The sequence below is a fragment of the Cyrtonyx montezumae genome, unplaced genomic scaffold (assembly GCF_038088225.1).
Source record: "Cyrtonyx montezumae isolate F1298 unplaced genomic scaffold, pur_monq_1.0 scaffold_30, whole genome shotgun sequence".
NCBI classification, from domain to species: Eukaryota; Metazoa; Chordata; class Aves; order Galliformes; family Odontophoridae; genus Cyrtonyx; species Cyrtonyx montezumae.
Genome location: NW_027072035.1, coordinates 12,666,558 through 12,686,657, shown reverse-complemented (window position 1 = coordinate 12,686,657; position 20,100 = coordinate 12,666,558). Strand labels below are relative to the sequence as shown.

The 20,100-nt window shown below is 39.5% G+C and overlaps 1 protein-coding gene across 3 annotated transcripts in view; it reads right to left on the bottom strand.

The window, feature by feature from the left end:
* The window catches only part of SEMA6A (semaphorin 6A), a 117,344-nt gene that overhangs the window by 22,124 nt on the left and 75,120 nt on the right, over positions 1 to 20,100 (bottom strand). The window contains exons 11-19 of one of the 3 annotated variants that reach the window (XM_065744302.1): positions 18,090 to 18,221; positions 15,261 to 15,416; positions 13,624 to 13,800; positions 12,784 to 12,924; positions 12,607 to 12,687; positions 10,450 to 10,508; positions 8,955 to 8,975; positions 8,768 to 8,818; positions 1,705 to 1,869 (exon numbers count right to left, since the gene is read on the bottom strand). In XM_065744302.1, coding sequence (XP_065600374.1) covers positions 1,705 to 1,869; positions 8,768 to 8,818; positions 8,955 to 8,975; positions 10,450 to 10,508; positions 12,607 to 12,687; positions 12,784 to 12,924; positions 13,624 to 13,800; positions 15,261 to 15,416; positions 18,090 to 18,221 — 983 coding nt within the window. The remainder of the gene's footprint in view (positions 1 to 1,704; positions 1,870 to 8,767; positions 8,819 to 8,954; positions 8,976 to 10,449; positions 10,509 to 12,606; positions 12,688 to 12,783; positions 12,925 to 13,623; positions 13,801 to 15,260; positions 15,417 to 18,089; positions 18,222 to 20,100) is intronic. The other 2 variants (XM_065744299.1, XM_065744301.1) reach the window with 2 other exon arrangements.

Below are 20,100 nucleotides of genomic sequence, written 5' to 3'. Positions count from 1 at the left end.
TAATGGTCACCATTGCATCCCAGGAAAATTTGCTGCGTCTTCTGCCTAATTTCCAGTCCCCTCAGCTGGAAAACTGCTTCAGGCTTTGTCTTTTCTGGGTCAGCCAGGTGATGCTCAATGCCCCTGTGGCCAGGAGCTGCAAAGGCTCTGTGAGGAGTTGCATGAGAAATCCAGAATATCCCAGAATTGTGGAAGACAGTGTTTTTGGGCTGCTGTGAATGCCAGGCTCTGAGTTCACAGTCCAGACCACCACCAGCTGTTCCCGCAGCTCTGCTGAAAACTGTTTTCCAATGTTAACGTGCTCATTACCCCCTGCTGAAAGTTTCTGCAGAGAACACGGAGAACTCAAGGCTCAGTGGGTCAGACAGATGGGAAGGAATATGATTTAGTAACCTAGTAGTCTGGGCTGACAATTCAAAGCAGTAGGTCTGGCATGCTAGTAGCCTCTCCAGGAACAGCTGATGCTCTCATCTAATGAGTTTTTCATGTAAAATGCATGAACAATAGAGACTGTAATCCACATTTCAATTAATATTTTAAGTGTTTTTTATAAAGTATTCATAGTAGAAAGGCCTGAAGCTTATGTGTGCTCCTGCTCCCTGTGAGTGCCCTAACCACACAGCGAGTGAGTTTTGCTTATACCCACCCTCCTTCTGGTCCATTGAGTACTTAATTAGACCATACAGAGTGAAACATCTTCAGCAGAGATGAAATTGAAAGAAGAGATCTAAGAACACCCTGGAGAAGAATAACAAAGACTCAAATCTCTCTAGGTAGAGGGGATATTTGAACCTAAGCCCCCTATTTACAAAGGCACCATTTTAACCTCATTCAGATAGGAATGGAAATCAGCAGGAAGAATTATGGAGGGCCATGACAGAATTATGAGGCACCACCACACTCACTCAGGAGAAAAGCTTCTCCTTCACTCAGCAGTTTCAAGGGGCAAGCTGAGGCTCTGCCTAATTCTTTGTATGCACAGCAAAGTGGGACTAGAGGCCAAATGACAGGGCTGCCCCTTGTCTAAGGAAGAAGGGTGCTTCAGCACAGGGCTAAACATGGAATAAGAGCACCTAAATAAAAGCATCTTTTTGGGCTTTAAAAAAGCAACTGAGAAATGTTCTCCACCAGCAATCATCTAAGTATCTTTTGAAAAACACTAATTTTGATCTCAAAGGTGTTTCATGGTCAGTTCCCACTGACGACAGTGGGACAACGTGACAAGTGTCTCTAAACTCCACCAGCTTAACTGGCACAGACCTTGGAGCTTCAGTACCTCTGACAGCCAGAGAGAGATGGAAATAATGTGAAATTAGCTAAGACCTGCTGTGCTTCCCCAGAAATTCAGGCAAAAAGGCAGTATGAAAGTACACTCTTAAGAACAACAGAAAACTGTGCATCTCCCTTTCAGAGACAATAGGGAAGATCAAATTTAAAGAGAACTAGGTCCCCGTTGTTTCCCATACACAGGCACAATGCACCCAGCAAAAGCATACATTTCTATTTGTTTTGTGTGGTTTTCTCAGGCAGTGAATTATCTAGGACTGAGTTTGAGATTGGCTGTTTAGTTTCAGACTTTACGAGAAGCTTTTAATTATAGCACAGGAGTTTTATTACATGTTGCTCAGAGCCAGCTGGAAGCACTTACACTTCAGTCCTCCCCCCCTCCCTCTTCACCACAGGAAGTCATTTCCAAGGCCTTACCCTTCTTGTCTTGATGATTATGGGATGAAACTGCCACATATGGATCTGTATTTTCGGATGAACCAAGCGGATCCTTCCAATCCAGCATGCGTCCCCTAGCATCATAACCCTGTCGAGCCCAAGAGTCGGAAGAGGTGGTGCTTGGAACTAGTGAACTGGAATGTCCTGGTTACATGTATACAGGTAGGGAAGACAAGTCTCATTAGTCATGCCACCTTATGTTCAGGAGCACATACTTTGCTCTTCTTCACATGTGAACCTCTTAGGCTGAGCAAGGCTCCAAAGGCCTTGCAAAGCACTGCCCAAGGAAGCACAGAATTTGGACCTTCCACAGTGCCCAGTCTGACAAAGTCAGTGACTGTGCATATTCAGTTGACTGCAGCTAGCTCATGGCTGTGTTTCAGTAGTATTAAAGGTATGAAGAGCATCATGAGGATGCTTTGTTTTAGTCAAACATTCTTTGTCTGGATTCTGCACGGGTACTGGCTTAGGTTGAAAAGCAATTTCAAAGACAACTTAAGCATTAAAATGGAACAACTTCTAGCATGGCCCAAACTAGAGAAGAATTCTGTAAGAGATACAATACAGATGTCAGCTCCCTTATGACCCTAAGGGAATGAGAGGCTGCCTAGAAGCAGCACACTGGTGCTAGGGCATCAAACTCTGGGTGGGGATGGAAGATGTGCTGGGTTCATGCCCACTTGCACCATCGCCACTGGTCTTGTATGAGCTGATGTTGTACAACAGCTTTGAGATAAGGACTACTAGCATGTAGCCACACATTATTTCTGCTCAAATTAATAATAAAGAAAAGGCCTTGCTATGTAAAACTGGCCAAGAACCTATAACTACCTTAGCGTCTGCATATCACTTGGTTGGTAGACCTGTTAGGACATAAGCATAGCATTGCTTGCTTGCTGTGGGCTGCTCTGAATACCTTCCTGCTTATTCTGAAGAAAATTTAGGATGCAGTCTGATTTGCATTTGTCACATAGGCTGCTGGAGATCAGCACACACCTCCGGACCTCAAGAGAAGATTACAGACCAGGGATACTAAGTTTCACAGCTGCTCTAGACATTCCTACAGCTTAAAATGGATGAGGAGCTCCTCCCTGGTTGAACACACCCTAACAAACAGCACACTAACAAGACATATGCTGTTGGAAGCACCAAACAATTTTAACACTCATTTGGCTGATGCATAAACATATTTGCATCTTTGTAAACTTGATCCTGAGAAGTAGGTCAGAACCCAAAATGCAGTGTGCTTGAGTTTATGGTCTCTGAATGCTTGCTCCAACCGTAAAGTTTCAGTGGCTTGTCTGCTCCTTGGCTCCTGGGAAAGGGGGCACTGAAACTCCCTTCACACCACATTTTGACTTTAACATCACTTGCTTCTGAGAGTTCCCTTTCCCTGTGTGCACCAAAATGTTTTATTTTCAGTAGGACTCAAAGTGCTCCTGTCCTTGATGTGGAATAACTCCATTTTCCTTTACCTGCTTTCCTGAAAGAGTAGAATCAGGTCTTTCAGACTAAAAGGCAGATAATGTTGTCTCTTTAGATAACACAGGACAGACTAGCACTAGTCCTCCATTCTCCTGCCTCCCTTTTAATATCTTACCAAACTAACTTAGATTTCAGTCCTCCTCATGGGGAGAAGGCCACCGACCAGACTACTGACTGTTCTAGCAAGGACTCTTCCCCAGTCCTTCCCCAGATATTACTCTTCTCAGAAAAACCATCTGAGATTCACTGGGGCAGAAATATACCAGGAACCCAGATTTGGAGCTGAATTTATAGAGCTGGATGTGAGGAGATTGTGCTTCACTGTTGTTTTTAATGCGTCACTGGACACACAAAAAACTTTAGCGTGCTGTACCTTGAAACGGCTGCTACAGGTAGCTTCTCTATCAGTGCTTTGGCAATGCTGGCCCATGCTGTCAGAGCCATATGCACAGAAAGCTAATGAATCTAAGGTTCCCAATTCCCCTCTACCCATCAGAAATAGAAGTCTTGGCCACCAGTGTGTCCAAGCTTTTTGTTACAAGCATGCACTTCATTCTATCTAGTCCTTTCAATGTTTCATGAGGCTAAAATGTTGATTACATCAGCAAAAATAAAATCTCTGGCTCCCGTTAAGATGCTGCTGTGGTTTAAAATAACTCCTAGAGAATATTAATGATTTTGGAAGTCAAGAAAATACCTATGACTCCTCTGCATATTTTTGAAGAGCACTTTTGATTTGTTGCAGAACACTTCAAACAGCACATGGACAGAACAAACTCCTGTAACTAATATGCTTTGCAGGGAAAATTGGTCAGATTCAGCATTCTCCCCATGGAGCTCACCTTCATATGCTATAGCTAATCATAAACACGATTAATTGAGCATTGGACCTCAGTCTGAAGGCTTATGCTGACAAGGGAACTGTATTATTTGTTATTAAAATTATTATTATTTTTTTTATACCATCTCTTGTGGTAGGAGGTGTGGTCTCTCTAGCTGTCTAACAACAAATTAGAGGCCATATTTTGTAGAAAACAGAGCTTTTAATGTTGCTTAAACAGGAAAGAGAGCCCAAATATTACCCTCTTTAAAAAAGTTTCTATAAGCCACAGTATGGCCGGAAACACTGGCAACACAGCTAGATGGATGATGAACTCTGATCCAAACTTTTTGCTTGCTTCACCAAACATCTACATGGTTGCCTGTTTCCAAGAGAACAGGTAGAGGCCCCATGGGCTGAAAACATGTGCCCCTTTGAAGCAAGAAAACGCTGGAGCATGAAAGTTTTCACTTCTGCACCATTTCACGCTTGTCAGTTCCTGTACTCATTCCCAAGAAAGAAAAGGAACAATGGGACGGAGAACAAGCCAAAAAATGGTTATGAGATTTCACTGTCTTCTTTTTCCTAAGGACTAAGCCACGTCTCCAAATTAATACCCTGTTAAATGACCACAATAATGTGAATAATATTTGGTCAGCCTACAAATATGCTGCACCCAACATAAGAAAGCAATTAATCAAAGCTGAATATAGAGGTAGAAGAAAATCTTGCCAAGTAGCAATCATATTTTATACCTGTCTTTGATACACATTTATATACCCATTTTAGATGTGTTTGCAGGGTCAATTTAAAGAAAAAGCTATAAGTAGGGTTAAATAAAAACATTTCTTAATACAGCAGTCTAGAAGAAATATATGCCCAAGGGACACATTTTCTGAAAAAAAAAAAAAAAAATTCCTCAACCATATGCTGCAAATACACGGAGAATTTCTTAGTAATGGAAAGCTTAGGCTTTGTTAAGACTCTAATGTGTGCCAGATGGCAGTTAGGTAGAGGAGTGTTTCACAAAAGCAGAGAAATCAGTCTCTTTGCTCTGTTACTAATGTGTGAGTATAGTACACACTGAGAAACAATCCCCCAGGTGTAATCAAGATAAACTTTTTTCATCTGTAGAAGCAGGGAAGGAGTAGATTAATCTTAACAACTTTCCTCACCAGCGTTAAGATCTGCATCCTGCAAACATTTACTACTGGGAAGTGCTACCATGCCAGAGACTACAGGCAATATCACTGAGTCTCATAAGCAGCTGAACAGTCCGTCCCACCGGGTGAATTTCACCTCTGAACCTAGTGGCACCACAGATGTATTAGATAGTTAAGTTTCTCTTGTAAACAGAGAGAAGACTGAAGAGGTAGGCAACCTATTCCTGGCCCTTCCACTTGCAGTCATTACTAAACCTTTACAGTGTACTGTATAGTTTGCTGCACTGAATGGATTTTTTTTTCCCATCAAACCATTTTTAACACTCTGTGTAAACTGGTTTTCCTACAGTTTTAAGAGGCTTTTCCTCTATGGCCAAGACCTCTATGGCTAGTACCTCTATGTTAGTATTGGCTAGACTTTCAAATATCTAGTTATCTAAAAAACACAGTCCTGCCTTTGTTTTAAAACAGTCCATCTGAAAACTGCAGAGACAGTCCTTTTCAAACTTCTTTGTTTAGAGAAAATATACAAAATTCAAAATAGAAACATTTCAAAAAAATATCTGGTTTAGGTTGCTACCATTGTTTGCAAAAACTCTTCATTTGGAGTGCTGTAACCAGAGTAACAGAATCAGAGTAAAAGCACCTAGGGTATACAGGCACAGTGATCCAAAAGAACTATGCTTCTGTAACTACAGCTTGTTTGGAAATGCACTTGAAAAAATATGAAGAGATTTTTTCAGCTTTAAAACAAAGACAGGGATTGAATATGCATTTGATAGTTACTCTAATATGCACAAGTCATTAGGATCTCAGAGGTTAAGATGTCCACACACTATCCTTTTAACAGCTATAGCAACCTAATTAGACAATTAGTGGGAAAGGCTAAATCAATACTACAAAGGGAGAAAAGGATATAGCTAGGGGGTAAGATAAGGGCCCAATTCACTAAGAACTGATGTTTCCAAAGATAATTGAAGCTGCTTACAATTTTACGAAAGAATCTAGGCTAATGTCTTTGTTTAAACGTGTCTCTTTCATCATTCTTCTCTAGCCTTTTGCAGCAGACCTTCAGCCTGCTGTCCTCCCCTTGGATGTCAAAAGGATATACTTGAACAGTCACCTGAGTGGACTATGCACTTCGTTACTTGTTTACAACTGACCATGGGAGACTGCCCTAGAAAAAGGATCCCATCTGCCAAATTCAGGAGGAGGTTAACCTCAGGAATACAGCAGTAAAGGGCTCGATTCTCCTTTCAGTTATACTGCCACAAATAGGCAAGAAGTTCACCAAAGTGTGATGACTTACAGTGGTATAAATCAGATGAAAGGGGTAGTCAACCTGTAAGACTTATTTTGCACCTGGAGTTTCAGATGCCTTTGGATATATTTAGCCGAGCAAAAGCACAGTAAGCATTCGCTTGATTGACATCCTGGTATATCACGATTCTGAGGTTTAATCTGAAATACCATTTAGTTACATATTTAACAGTACAATGCACCATGTATAAAATATTAGTTTCCTTAAGAAAAATTAGCAAATGTGAGCACGTTTACCAAGACTCGTTAACTGTCTAGAGCTGAAATCCTTTACAGTCCCTGTGAGGAAGATCAATAGAAGCAACTAGCACTTTTTGTATTTTGTCCTGATAGGTGAGAAGAAAGACTGACTGCAAGAACAGAAGTATTTCAACTGAATCCATAAAAAGAACAGCTGTCTTGCCCAGTGACCATGTATCAGGACCTACCTGCGAAGAGTCTATGAAATCATCTGTGAATGACTGCATGAATGGGAATCAATGTCCATGTTGGTTCAGCATTTTTCGCTTGCATTTGGCAGTGGGATCCTATTTTAAGAACTGGATTCAGTCATGAAATCCATCATTGGGCTTGACATTCAAGGACAGTAGACCAGACTCCTTTTGTGACCTATATTCCCTAGAACTGCAGCTTTTTTTTCACTTTGCCACTCATTGGAACAATTTTTTTTCTCCTTTCTCAGTCATTAAAATATCAGCTTTGGATAAAGTCTGTACTAATGTGGTAGTGGATGAGATACAGGTTCACAGCCTACAGCTGTAACTGTGCAGTCTTCAAACACAGTAGTAAAAATCCTAAGACACTTCTGGTATATTAGCAATGGACTCAAGGCCATTTTCTTTTTCTTTAGATTCATCAGGATAGATTTTATTATTACTACTTATTCTTTAATTACTGATCTGTGCATTGGTTATATAGTAATTTCAAGTGCAGGCATGGTCTTCCATGCGTTATGAATTCTCAGCTTGCCTTTGATACTGTATATTTCCCTCACTGGTTTTCATTATCATACTTGCAAACAAATTTCACCTGCACATTTTCCATTTCCTGTTTAAAAACAACACGGGAAATTGTGGTTATTTCTTTAAGTGTTGAACAGTACTGAGATACCTCCAGTTATTTACATTCTGCTGTGCTGTTTTATCATTGGTTCTGTTTGTACCTATTGTACATATTTTGCAGGCATGAGGTGAACGGATCAATCTAATGTGCATCATCACAACTTCAAACTAGTCTACCTCTAGGTACATTCAGCCAAACATATAGTTATTTTGCCCAAGCTCTGATGAACTTTTTAGTCTTGCATAGCCTGGAAGCAATTTCAGAAGTTCTCATCCCACGTGGAAATTCACCATTGTCTTCATTGTGAACAACATCATACATCCTCTCAGCTTCTGAGCAGTAGTCATTTTTCAGTTTGTTTATATGGAGAAACTATCCCCAATATAAATCTAGGTTTGAATAGTCATATAGTCATCATTTTCTCTGCAATAATTCCTCCAGAAAACATTTTGCACTCCCAGTGCCAGTGAAATCCACTTCCAAACAAAGAACAAAGTGGTGCAAAGCACTTCAAGTGCAGATTAAGAGCTGCCTGGAGGGGAATTGCTACTCGAGGCTAGCAGAAATGCTTATTTTCAGCTTTGATCACCTGATTTGCTGTGTAAATTCCTCTTTTCTACTGACCAGGCACCATGTGAGTATTGATACAGCAAGCATGGATAACATAAATGATTCACTGCAAAAGTGACTGAAACTCTTACAATTCAGGGTGTAACCCAATCTCAACTGACATGGGTAATGGTTAATTTTTCTTAAGAGAGGTCTTTCTATCACCCAGGGACAGTTCTGGTCCTTTCCCAAAGCTATTGTTGACTAGCTGCTGGAGCAGCCATGATATCAGCCTGGATGCCTCATGAATGGGATGTGAGCTATCTTGTTTTTCCCAGGGAACAGATAAGATGCATCACTGAATCCAAGTCTTTCTTTGTCTGAATGTTCAGATGAAGCATGCTCTTAATCATGTCTGCTGGAGTGCCATTACAATAAACCATCTTAAACATTTTTGAGAGGGGTCTAGGAAAGAGGGAATGTGAATCAAGAGGCATTATTTATTTCCACTTGTGATTAGTGAATTAGGCCCTCAAAGGCAAGACAAAACAAATAAGAAAAGGTTAATGGCGCTTTGACTAGAGGAACTACTAGTTAACACAAGGATCTAGACAGACTTTTTAAAAAACACCCAAAAACTGACCATACACTGTGTTGTAAGACATTTCATGATCGGGAGAAGCAGTTGAAATGTCTATGAACAAAATAAATTGGGAAAAAAAACATTAAATAAGACAAAAAATATGAAAATACTTAAAATGTTAAGTAAAAAGTGATTCCTCCAAAATGGATTTGCTGTCAGTAAATAGTAAAACTATGAACTTTCTTACCATTCAGGGCTACGAAGGAATCTGAAAGACAAATAACAGGGGAAAAATCATTATTTCTCTCCCACTTTTTCCTTTTTAGTACTTTGCTGCTAGCAACCTTTTATGCTTCAGCTGATATCTGTATGTATGTGATTATTATCCTAAGAACCTGTGCAAAATGAATATTCAGAAATACCTGAAAACAGGTCTGAATTTAAAAGTATTCATGGCCAGACCAACACAAGAAAAATCAAATAGGGAGACCAGCTTCCTGGCATGTTTTGTTTGTTTGTTTGTTTGTTTTTGCAAGATCAAGTCCTATTCCAGTGTAAGCCACAATAAGTGGTGCAACCAGTACTGCAAGATGATGAGGACAAAACTCACATGATCCAAGATCACATGAAGTAATGAGACCAGCCAGCTTAACATCTACCCCTGTGCAGTGTCAAGGTTCAATGCACCATTCAGAGCTGAAAAGGTATTTAAGAAAGGTATTGGTTTTATTGCTAGCTGCGCAGGTATCTTTCTCCATGAGCACAACTTGCTGTTTCTGAATCACTTCCTCCCCTTTTATGTGTAGCTGATATCCAATGGACTTCACTCCTGTCTAACCTATTTGCCCAAGAAGAGCAAAAATAAGTTGATAGTTGAAAAGGGCTAAGTTGTATCAGCTGAGAAATGACCTATTTTTGGTGCTATCCCATTGTACAGGGAGCACAGAATTGACTGTGTGTATACCTCCTTCAAAAAACTTAAGAGATGGTGTAAGTGACCCAAGCTTAGAGGACAGGCAGAGGGAGGTGTAGCTGAGGCAGAGGCATACAGAAGCTGAAATTCTTGTACTCCCACAAGCATAATTATCACAATAAGTGAGGCTTGAACAAGGATGGGCTCTTTGTTGGGTACTTTTAAACACCTCAGTGCAAAATGTAAATGTTTAAGCTTCCAGCTCATGCTGTCAGTATGTAAGGTTTATCATTAAAAGTTGTTAGGCAAGAACAGTGGTGCTTGACTCTTAACTGCAGTGTTTTCCAGCATGTGTGTAAAATTCACTAATATTCACAAACACAGCAACTCCTGCTTACTGATTCACAACCAAAGCTGAAGATATATTTCATCATCTCCCTGATCTGCATGGGAGTGTAATTCAAGTCACAGTCTACACTAAGAAACCAAGCTGCTTTTTCACATCTATATAAACAACCCAACCACCATGACTGATAAAGATTGATGAATACACAATTCATTTATTTCATTGCTATGATCAATATCCTCTAGAACTGAAGTCTTCTCCTTATAAGTCCAGTATCTGGATAAATCACACCAATTGAGCTACTTAAATACATCTGAACAACAGTTTCACTTCTGAGACATCACCTTCAACTTCAGTTGCTGTACCTGTTGTAGCTCACATTGCTACAGAAGAATGTCCAATGTCCAACAGGTAACAGTGATTTTATGGCATTCAGAAAGACACTGTTACACATAGTAAAAAGAAGGAAAAAGCTTTGCTTACTTTGGCAATCACCCAGGCCATCTGTATTGCCATGTTCTATGTCCTGCTCAAACGCCAGCCTAAATAATAGAAAGAAGCATAACAGCATGAGTAGCAACAGTCATGGACACTACCAGAAAAAAAATATCGCATCTGCATCGGAAATAAAGACACTTCTTTGAAACTTTCCCACAAAACCTAAAAAACTGAAACATAGACCTTCAAATTATTTGCCATTGGAAAGTGATTCCTTGCCTTTCAATTATGTCTTTCTCTTCTTTGAAAACCCACTGTGTATCTCGTTGTCAAGGGAGGCAAATATTCATATCTTTTTAAATTGTTAATTATTAAAAAAATAAATAAATTACATTGAAAGGAGCAATTATGATCCTACCTTGACTTGTCCATAGAGCAGTCAAAGTGCACCAATACTTTGACAGAAAAAGGAAGCTAACTTATGGGCTAGGTGCTAAGCTGGGGAAACACAACCTGCATTTTCAAAATTAAGTACTGCATTGGACAAGGTTGCAAGTCGTAAGGTCCAGAACATGAAGTGAATTACACTGAATCTAAGGGCCTTGACTAATAAATATGTACAGGTTTTCCTAGCTGGCATGTCCAACTTAGGCTTATAATGTGTGCCAGAAATTTGTGAAGCTGCTTTTCCAAGTTCCCAGTATGGTAAAAGAGGAGTGACAAGAGCCTTGAAAAACCTCCAGTACAAGCTTTTGTCTACATCAGTTAGGAACCTGCTGTTGTGGTATAATTATCCTTGCATACACCCAATTCCTAGTGCTGTGTTCTTAAAATTTCAACAACTGTCACCTACTCCAGGAGGGCAGCTGTTATCCTGTTGGATAATTCAGAAGTTCATCAGACATCTGAAAGTTGATCTGCATCTTCTTCCTAAGTGCTATGCACTGGGTAGAGAGTGACCTGTCTTGCTTACCTGTGGACTGTACCACTGAGAGCTACACTGCCTTTGTCTCACAGAATCACAGAGTTGCAGAGGCTGGAAGGGACCTCTGAAGATCATTTAGTCCAACCCCACACTTAAGGAGGATCCTTAGAGGAGCTTAAAGAGGAAAGTGTCCAGGTGAGTTTTTGAATATCTCCAAAGAAGGAGACTCCATAACCTCTCTGGGCAGCCTTTCCCAGTGATCTGTCACCCTTACTGAGAAGTTTTTTCTTATCGTCAGATGAAACTTCTCATAAACAGAAGAGCCACTTTTGAGGGTAAGGTGTGTAAGTCCCCTAAAACTTGTCATGGCCAAATGCAGAAAATCTCAAGTGCTTCAAGAACGCTAAGAAACTTTTATATGCACACAAGTGCACTTTAATGTTATGCTACAAAATGATCAGCTCCCACTTCTGTAATAAGGTATAATCAGACTGATAAAGCTACAAAATCTACAACAGACAAAACAAATGGAATTTAAACAGCTAATTAAGACCATAGAACAAACAAAGGAATGATAACTCATCCATTATATAATAAAGTACAGAAGTAGGTTTAAGCTAGATTGGCTACGAGGTTATTGTGGTTGTGTGATGTTTGTACTACACTTGAGGTAAAGCTGCACCTCAGAGTGTCAGATGTAGACAAGGAATGGGATGCCTGAAATGGATCTGCTCCCTGTATGGAGACTTAGGTAATCATATTTAAACAAAGCTTCACAGAGTTTCTATTATTATGAAATAATTAAATTCTGCTGTTAAACAAGGGGAGATCCAACCCTTCTCTGAATCTACTTTAAGCTCCTTCTGTGCCCTGTGATTCCTCTTAGTAATGCACAGTAAATTAGAAGGACTGGTTTTGTTTCCAGTGGACAAATTGCTTCAGTAATCTAATTTGGATTCTATTGCCTCTTTAATCAGCTGTGATGGCTCCAGTGTGGGCTGGTCCAGACATAGCCATCCAGTTCCCTCTTTTCAACAACACGTGGGCTTTAGTATAGCTCTTTCATTTTCTTCTTCCTCTTCTTTCAGCAGTCACCAGTCAGCTGAGAGTTCACACCAAAAAAAAAATTGTGAGAAATTTCAGAGAATGCAAATTGGGTAGGAATAAACACTTCACGCATTCTTCCTCCCTGAGAGCCCCACGTTTCAAGCTCAGTCCAAGTCTCCCTGGCGCCACTGCCACTGCATCATACTTGTCCAGCAGGAGTCATTACTCACTTAGCACCAAGGACCAGCTGTGTGCACGCCCCACTCTCCTTCACCCAGCCACAGTAGGGGTCTCGGGATGCTATGCAGGCCCTTGAGAAAAAAGAGCAGAGGAAGCATTATCGGATGCTTTCGTGCCTGGCACACAGGCTTCTGACAAGAGGGCAAGTGGTGGCCCAAAGTACATACTTTTTGCATTTGCCATGACGCTCACATCGCCCCAGGGGAACCTTAATGACACAGGTGGAGAAAGCAACATAAAGGGCACTGCTGGGTTTGTCAAGCTGCATAGCCACAATGCGTTTGTCTTCCATGCCGTCGTAACTGCACCTGATTTGACAAAGTGAGAAACAGTTACAGAGGAGTTCTGCTGGGAAAACAGATGAAAAACGAATGGTTGCTCAATCCGAAAAGGAAACAAAGACCAATCAGAAACAAAACCTGAGCAAGACAAGGTGAAAGAATACACAATAGCCACTAAAAACACCAATAAAAAGACATATAGCTAAGTAATAAAAGTGAATGGGACAAATGGAGAGAGACTGCACACCAGACAAGCTTTCTGAAAGCCCTTCAGCTTTTATGTTTATTTTTCTCCAGCACTTAAAGTAGCTGAAAGTTCTGCATGCTTATGGCCCACTTCAGTGTTCCTTTAGGCTTATTTAAGGAAGGCTAAAATGAAAGAAATTTCCCTTGGAGATTAGCTTGCTGGTTGATGACTTATTAGGAGAGGAATCACATTTTTTATAGGATTAGAAAATTAATCTTCCTTTGCAGAATTTCTTTTACTTATTTGTCAACTGCTGCATAGGATGGGCTATTGTCTATGCATATCGGATAATAAATATTTTATTTCAATGTAGAGGGTGATAAACAGACATCGCTACAAACAATTTAGAACTACTAAAAAAAAAAACAAAAAAACTTGGCTTCTCTAACCACTTCCCTTTTCATGGGATAACTTGCTCTCTGGGAAATCAGAAGTGTCAAAAGTCACCCATACACAAGGAAAAAGAATCAGCTACGCACTTTTCAGGATTGTAAATGTTCATCTCCTCCAGGAAAAGGCTGTCATTTAGGAAACCACTGTTTCCTGTCCGTGCCAAGAACTTCAGGATGATTCCCTTCTCTGATCCCAAGAAAACCACAGTGTAGTTCTGATATGGCCCAGCAGCAGAGTCAACAGCAATTTTGGTCAGGCGATACCTAGAACAACAGTACAGCATTTTGCATCACGTGGATGAGATTGCTGTTTATTTTATCACTTTTTCCACTTAAAGTATATGTGTCATAGCCTTTGGGAGATCATATAACATATTAAAGCACTTTTTCTAGCTGAATAACCCTGTAAGTCAACACAGACTGTACCAGTTTGGCTGCCTAAATGGTAGGGAATTTCCACGCATTTGTGTACATGTCCAGATGTCAGCCAACATATCTGCAGCAGCAAACCTCCAGCAGAAGGCTGAAGAAATGTTAAAGAGTCTGAGGCAATTTAGGAATTATCCTTCCAAACAAAAGCAAAATACTAGCTTGATGACTTCTACAGGCAAGGAAAGAAAACCAGCAGTGTGATTTTTTAAATTTTTATTTGTAATTTCAGGCTCAACCACATTAACAAGAGGAATAATTATAATGGATCTGCACTCAACTTTATTTCAGGAAAAATTGTCTTAGTGTAATGCTGAGAAACTAAATTTCATTTTATTTGACTAAAAATAATCACACAGTAACCACTAAGTGATTTTAGTGCCAAAATGGTATCAAACAGTGGGATCACAGAATTTATTGATAGTGAGTACTGGTGATCTGACACTATTGCTACCTGGTGTTGGAGGTCAAAGAAAGCACTCTGCAGAGCATGTTGCTCTCATCTTTGGCCAGACACACATAACTAAAATGAGGCATGGCAATACTGCATGGCAATGAAGCTGTGTAATACTGCAAAAGAACTCTGTAAACCCCACTTCAGTACCACAGTCTTGATATAAAATTCCACCCTCATACACAGCAAGAGAGGAAAACAGGGCAAATTTTTTCAAATTACTTCATTTACAACTGAAGGGTAGATAAGTAGTTTAGTGATCATAGCATGACATGAGAGTGGGAACATATTTTCAGAGGGAGTATATGGAGTATCTGAAGTTTGTTGATTTATGAGTCTTTGTCCAAATCTCCTCCTTATTATTTTTCTCCTCTAATAGAAAGGATATGTGATTAGTTTTCCTTGTACACTTCTGTAAACAGTAAAACATACCAGCATATATCACAGCAGACATCTTCATATCCTGTGAACATATCCTGTCAGGCGTGTTTGTATCCTGTATATGTATCCCTGGGCTATCTGTTAATCCTTGCCCAAAGTTTTTCACAGAGCTGTTTCAAACACTGACCCATAAGTCAAGAGGCAGGTCAACCTTCCCTGCACTGTATTTCCTCCACAATCCAGTTTCAGCACAGCACAGTTGGAAAGGATTGTGGTTTTTTTCCTATCTTGGAAGCTGCTCAGGGAGTTCTATAACATCTGCTCAGCACTGCCATCTTTCCTACCTGGAGTCATGCTCAGCATACCAAGGACGTCTGCAGAATTTGAGAGTACTGTAAGCATGATCATTAGCACGGCCTGACAGCCAGCAATGGGGAAGGATCAATTTGGAGGTACTTACCTGACCATTGTTCTCAGGAACCAAGGTCGATTGACAATGGAAGGTACAGCCTCATCCATCAGTGGATGTGTTTTGATGAAGTTCAAAGTATCATCTGGGAACTCACTAGAGGTTGCATATTTTTCTAATGACGTAGAGCCAGCACAACAACCAGGTCTAAATAAAACAAGAATGAAAAGCCAGAACACTTACTTGATACATCCTCTTTCAGTGAAAATCTTCTTTCTGTAACAACTGTCATGACACCCTAAGTGAAATCTGAAGAGTACTGTAAGGGTTTATATAAAGAACTGAGAAGTACATTGGGCTTGTTAAGAACCTCAGGAAAATCAAACCCTGCTCTAACTGGCACTCAAAAGGTACTTCCACGTTGCTGCCTAAAAGCACAAGCATATTTCTTTAGCAGGAGTTTTGAAACACATAATTTTTAGTCTATCCACTCACATGGAGCCTAACTACTATATGTTTGTATTAGACTTGATGCTGTTCTCTGGTATAGATGTTTTATGATCCGCATCTTGCCTACTTGACTGTTCTTTACTGAAATAAAATTAGTCCTTAGCATACAGAGGGAAATCACTTTTATAAAATGGTTGGAAGAATATTGTTTTCAAAACTGTCTTATAGAAAGAGGACTATTGAAGAAAACACAGCAAGCACCCATGTGAGCACTGGTTTTATCCTTTAAGTCAGTCTGGACAAGCGAACTTAAGTTTTATAGCACAAAAAGGACTTCCACTGAGACATTACTAAATCATTTTGGGACAATTTAAATGCAAATCTACTTACTGCATTCCTAAAATCTTCCCTCCTCCTTGAGCTAACTTAACAGGCAGCCCTACACTGGAATCAGCCTAATTCTTTGCCTATTATTAATATTTTGTGGAATATTTTCTCCAGCATTTCATTTGACCTAATGTCCTGGACCATTATGATTCCTCAGCCTTTGAACCACTGTGAGACGAAAAGATAAAAGATGGATCATGCATGTATAAACATTCTGCAGAGTTCAGCCTTCATGGGTAGAGCCACTAACATCAATGGAGTAATGCCACCCTGAACACTCAGATTTAGATGAATATTCAAACCTTACGCAACTAAACGTTATGTAGTTAAGAAGGGACTAATTGGGTCAGTGGCTTTAGTCCTGCACAGATCTGTGTGCTCCCCAGGTCCAAAATATTCTGATTGTTTTGTAACTACATATAGAATTAGCAATAGAGAATAAATCAAGGTCATCACTAGGTCCTTGCAAAGACACTGATTCGATAGGTGAAATTGTCTAGGGAGCAGCCTACGCTTTCTGGCACCACAGTACCTAGAGTTTCTCTATATCTAATCTAGAGGCTTGTTTCTTCCTAAATCCTAATCACATGATTGGATTAACCATATTTTAATCTCAAGAATGGCTTAGTTGAGTAAACAGAAAATCGAGTAAATCCTCCTCTTCACCTCAGCAAAAAAGGGAAGCAAGGTGTCTGAAATTTTCCAGTATGTCTCTGAGAAATGTTAGGATCAATAAGAGCACTGATGTTTCTACACCATCCTGAGATATCCAAATAAAAATGAACTTCTTTCAAAGTCATCTTTTGCCTCTCTTACAAATTTCAACATGAGTAACAAGTTATGATTATTTTATTTATCAGATTGATGGCCAAGTATTGTATTACACACTTCACTGATTCAGTTCACATTATCTCCTACTGACTGAGAAGAAGCAGTACTATCCCATCTTCAGCTGTTAGCATGCCATTGGACTTACTCACAAACATAGAATGCAACTTTCTCTTCTTCCTTTCCACTATCAAGATATAACATTTTTCCTTGTCTTTTACCCTCTTCCCTGCCAATATTCTATATAGGATTATCATTTTCAAATAAATGACCTTAGAACTGTCATGCCATCTTACTCTACCAAAGCAGCTCATGAAGTCAGTGAGTTGCTGAAACACGGCAAGAAGAAGAAAATTCAGGCAGTTGCCTTTCTAGGGTTCATACTGAAAACAGACAGAGAACTGATGAGATTTTTCAGGCACTTCAGGTTCCTCTCCTAACTGACAGCCTCAGAACAAACACAGCATAGGACAGTATACTTGGCAAATCTCTAGAACATAATGGACCAAATCTGGACTCATTTAGAAGCCTAGGTGCCACCACAGAGCTTTAGATTTATTTATTTTTTTAAGTTACGAAAGATATTACAGATAATTCAAAACGTATTAAAGTGGTAGCACTAGGCTAAAATTAATGAATTTGCTCCATTTGCTTTTACTTCATATTTTCGGAGCATAATGCCTCTGGAATAAATGGGTTAACAAAGGGCTGTCAATAATAACTAACAAAATAACAAGTAGGAAATATGAAAAGACTGTAAAAATGGATCTATGTGCAAACAGAGAGAAGTGAAGTGGGAAAAACAACTCAAGAGGAATGAGGTAAAACAAGTCTCCATTCTGATGGAATGCTGCTCCTCCTACTCCTGCTCTCCCAACCCAGATGCAGCTTCTATGGCAAGAAAATTACATGTAACCCCAGAATTAGTGCAGGCTTTGCTATGAGATACACTCATTACTGAACCAATATGCAACAGGTAACTTGTACTCTATTCAACTGGCATTTATTCTGACCAAGTGGATCAAAATCTGGTCTGCTTTACATTACGCAAATCTGGTTTATATGAGTAAATTCTCACTTCTGCATAAACGCAATTTAACTCATATTCCAGTACTACAATATATACCTTCATTCATACCTGTACCTTAAAAGACTGTTCAGATCGTCAAAGACTGCATACAGCAGCAGAAAAGTATTACTACACATAAGGCATACCTGGGTTTGGGCACTCTTTCATCAGGAACCGGTGTCCATGTGGAGTCAGGAGACTTTTGTTCTTTGAATCTCCCAGTGAATACACTGGCAATGTCAAGCATGTCATAGGCACAGACTGCAGAGCCAGGGATGCTGCAAAGTGATATTTCCCAGAAATTGTTACTCACTCTGCAATTATGCATAAAATCTTGAGTGAAAAACATGCTGTATAGAAGTCTTTCTGTCACAGACTACTCAATTCTGAACTTTGTAACCTTTGAGTAGTGACAGGAAAAGCCAACTCCATGGAAAAGACTGAAATGTACCAATCAGCAGACAGCTCCTGCCAGCATAATTTGTTTCAAAGCCTCTACAGAGAAAATTAATTGCAATAATCTTGAAAAGGGAACAGAATCTGGAAAACTCTGTGTACAACTAGTAATGCATGAAGAGTAACAGCTACTCTCATTTAGAGCCCATTATTTGGAAATTTAAGTTCTTCTAAGTCACAACATTTTCTCAGTATGAAATATCACAGTCCCTGTTATGTTTCAAAAATACATTATAGCTGGATCAGAAGTTGGAGCTGATCAAACTGCAAGCATACTGCACTATGCCATTTGCATTTGCACGTTATTACTCCATCCTCTTACAGCCTCATCTCCATCAAGTATTCCCAATGGAAAAAGTTAACTATGCTCAGCAATTTGCTTAACTCAATCACTCAGTGAGGTGTAAAGAGCTTGTAGAAGCAAATACAATTGTATTTTTAGATGATAAAGTTGTAAATTTGCAAGCAACTGCATGGTAGCATTGTCTAAACATAATTACAAGCTTACCTAAACACTTTCTGAAAAGCTTAGGATTTTCCCATGGTCACTCACTTGGAAGCATGAATTATTAATGTATGCACCTTTCAATTTTTACACATTAACTGCTGTATTTGTGTCTGATTTCTCTGCTTGATTTTGTCAGATAAATAGTATGAACTTAACTGGCTGAGGCTTTCAATCCTGCTTTTAGCTCGTAGGCTATTACATACCAAGGAGAAAATATAGGAACTGTAATACTGTTACAGAGAACAAAATTAAACTTACAAGGGTGTGTAAATTGATAAGAAAATAATTGTTTGAGTATCAAAAGGTACTGAAATGCTTATTACTGAAGGAAACAACAAGCAGGGAAGCAATAACAGTCTAATTTTTATCTCCACAGGCTGGATTTTTATATGGAAGGAAACTTACTTCAAACGTTTACATTAATGTGATAATGCACAGAGATAGTTTTAAGGAGAGGCAGCCACGTGAATTTTGATGTTAAGGTCAGTCAGGTGCTTGGCAGCAAACAGGACCACATCCAATTCCTACTTCAGATAGGTTTTGCATATTGCTGAATTAAGCATTAAGACAAAAATAACCCTAAAACTAGATGTGCAGAGAAGTGTCTTCAACACATGATTCCAAAGTGAAGGAGGTATAATTACTGAGAAGGCTGCAAAATATTTTCTTATGGGGGATGGCAATTAGCAGGTCCATTGTGCCTCAAAACAATGTGGATTGAGGACTGAGGGCCACAGCCAAGCAATTTCTCATGCACTAACTACAACCCATCACCAGCTCCTGCCCTGGGTGATATCAGATTGAACTGAGATTTTCTCCATCTCACTCCAGGAGGATGTTTTTGTTCCAGAGATGAAAGGCATGTGTTGAAGCTTTTCCTCATAGAAGGAGGAATGAGAGAGAAGTGTACATGTCAGAGGTACGTCTGTTTATGAGGTGTCCCCAAGGCTATATGCCTTCTTGTCATCTTCAATGCCTGGCAAAAATAATTTATATATATAAACTTTTTTTTTTTTTTTATAAATAGGATCTTGATTTTAGAACTAAGTACTTAGGTTTTAAAATTCAGGGTTCAAAGTTAAGGATTATTCATGACACATACCTCAGGAAATACTAGCAGAATAGAAAGACGTCTCAATTTACAAATAATCTCAAGATACAGCATATTTGCTGATAATGATTCTACATTTGCT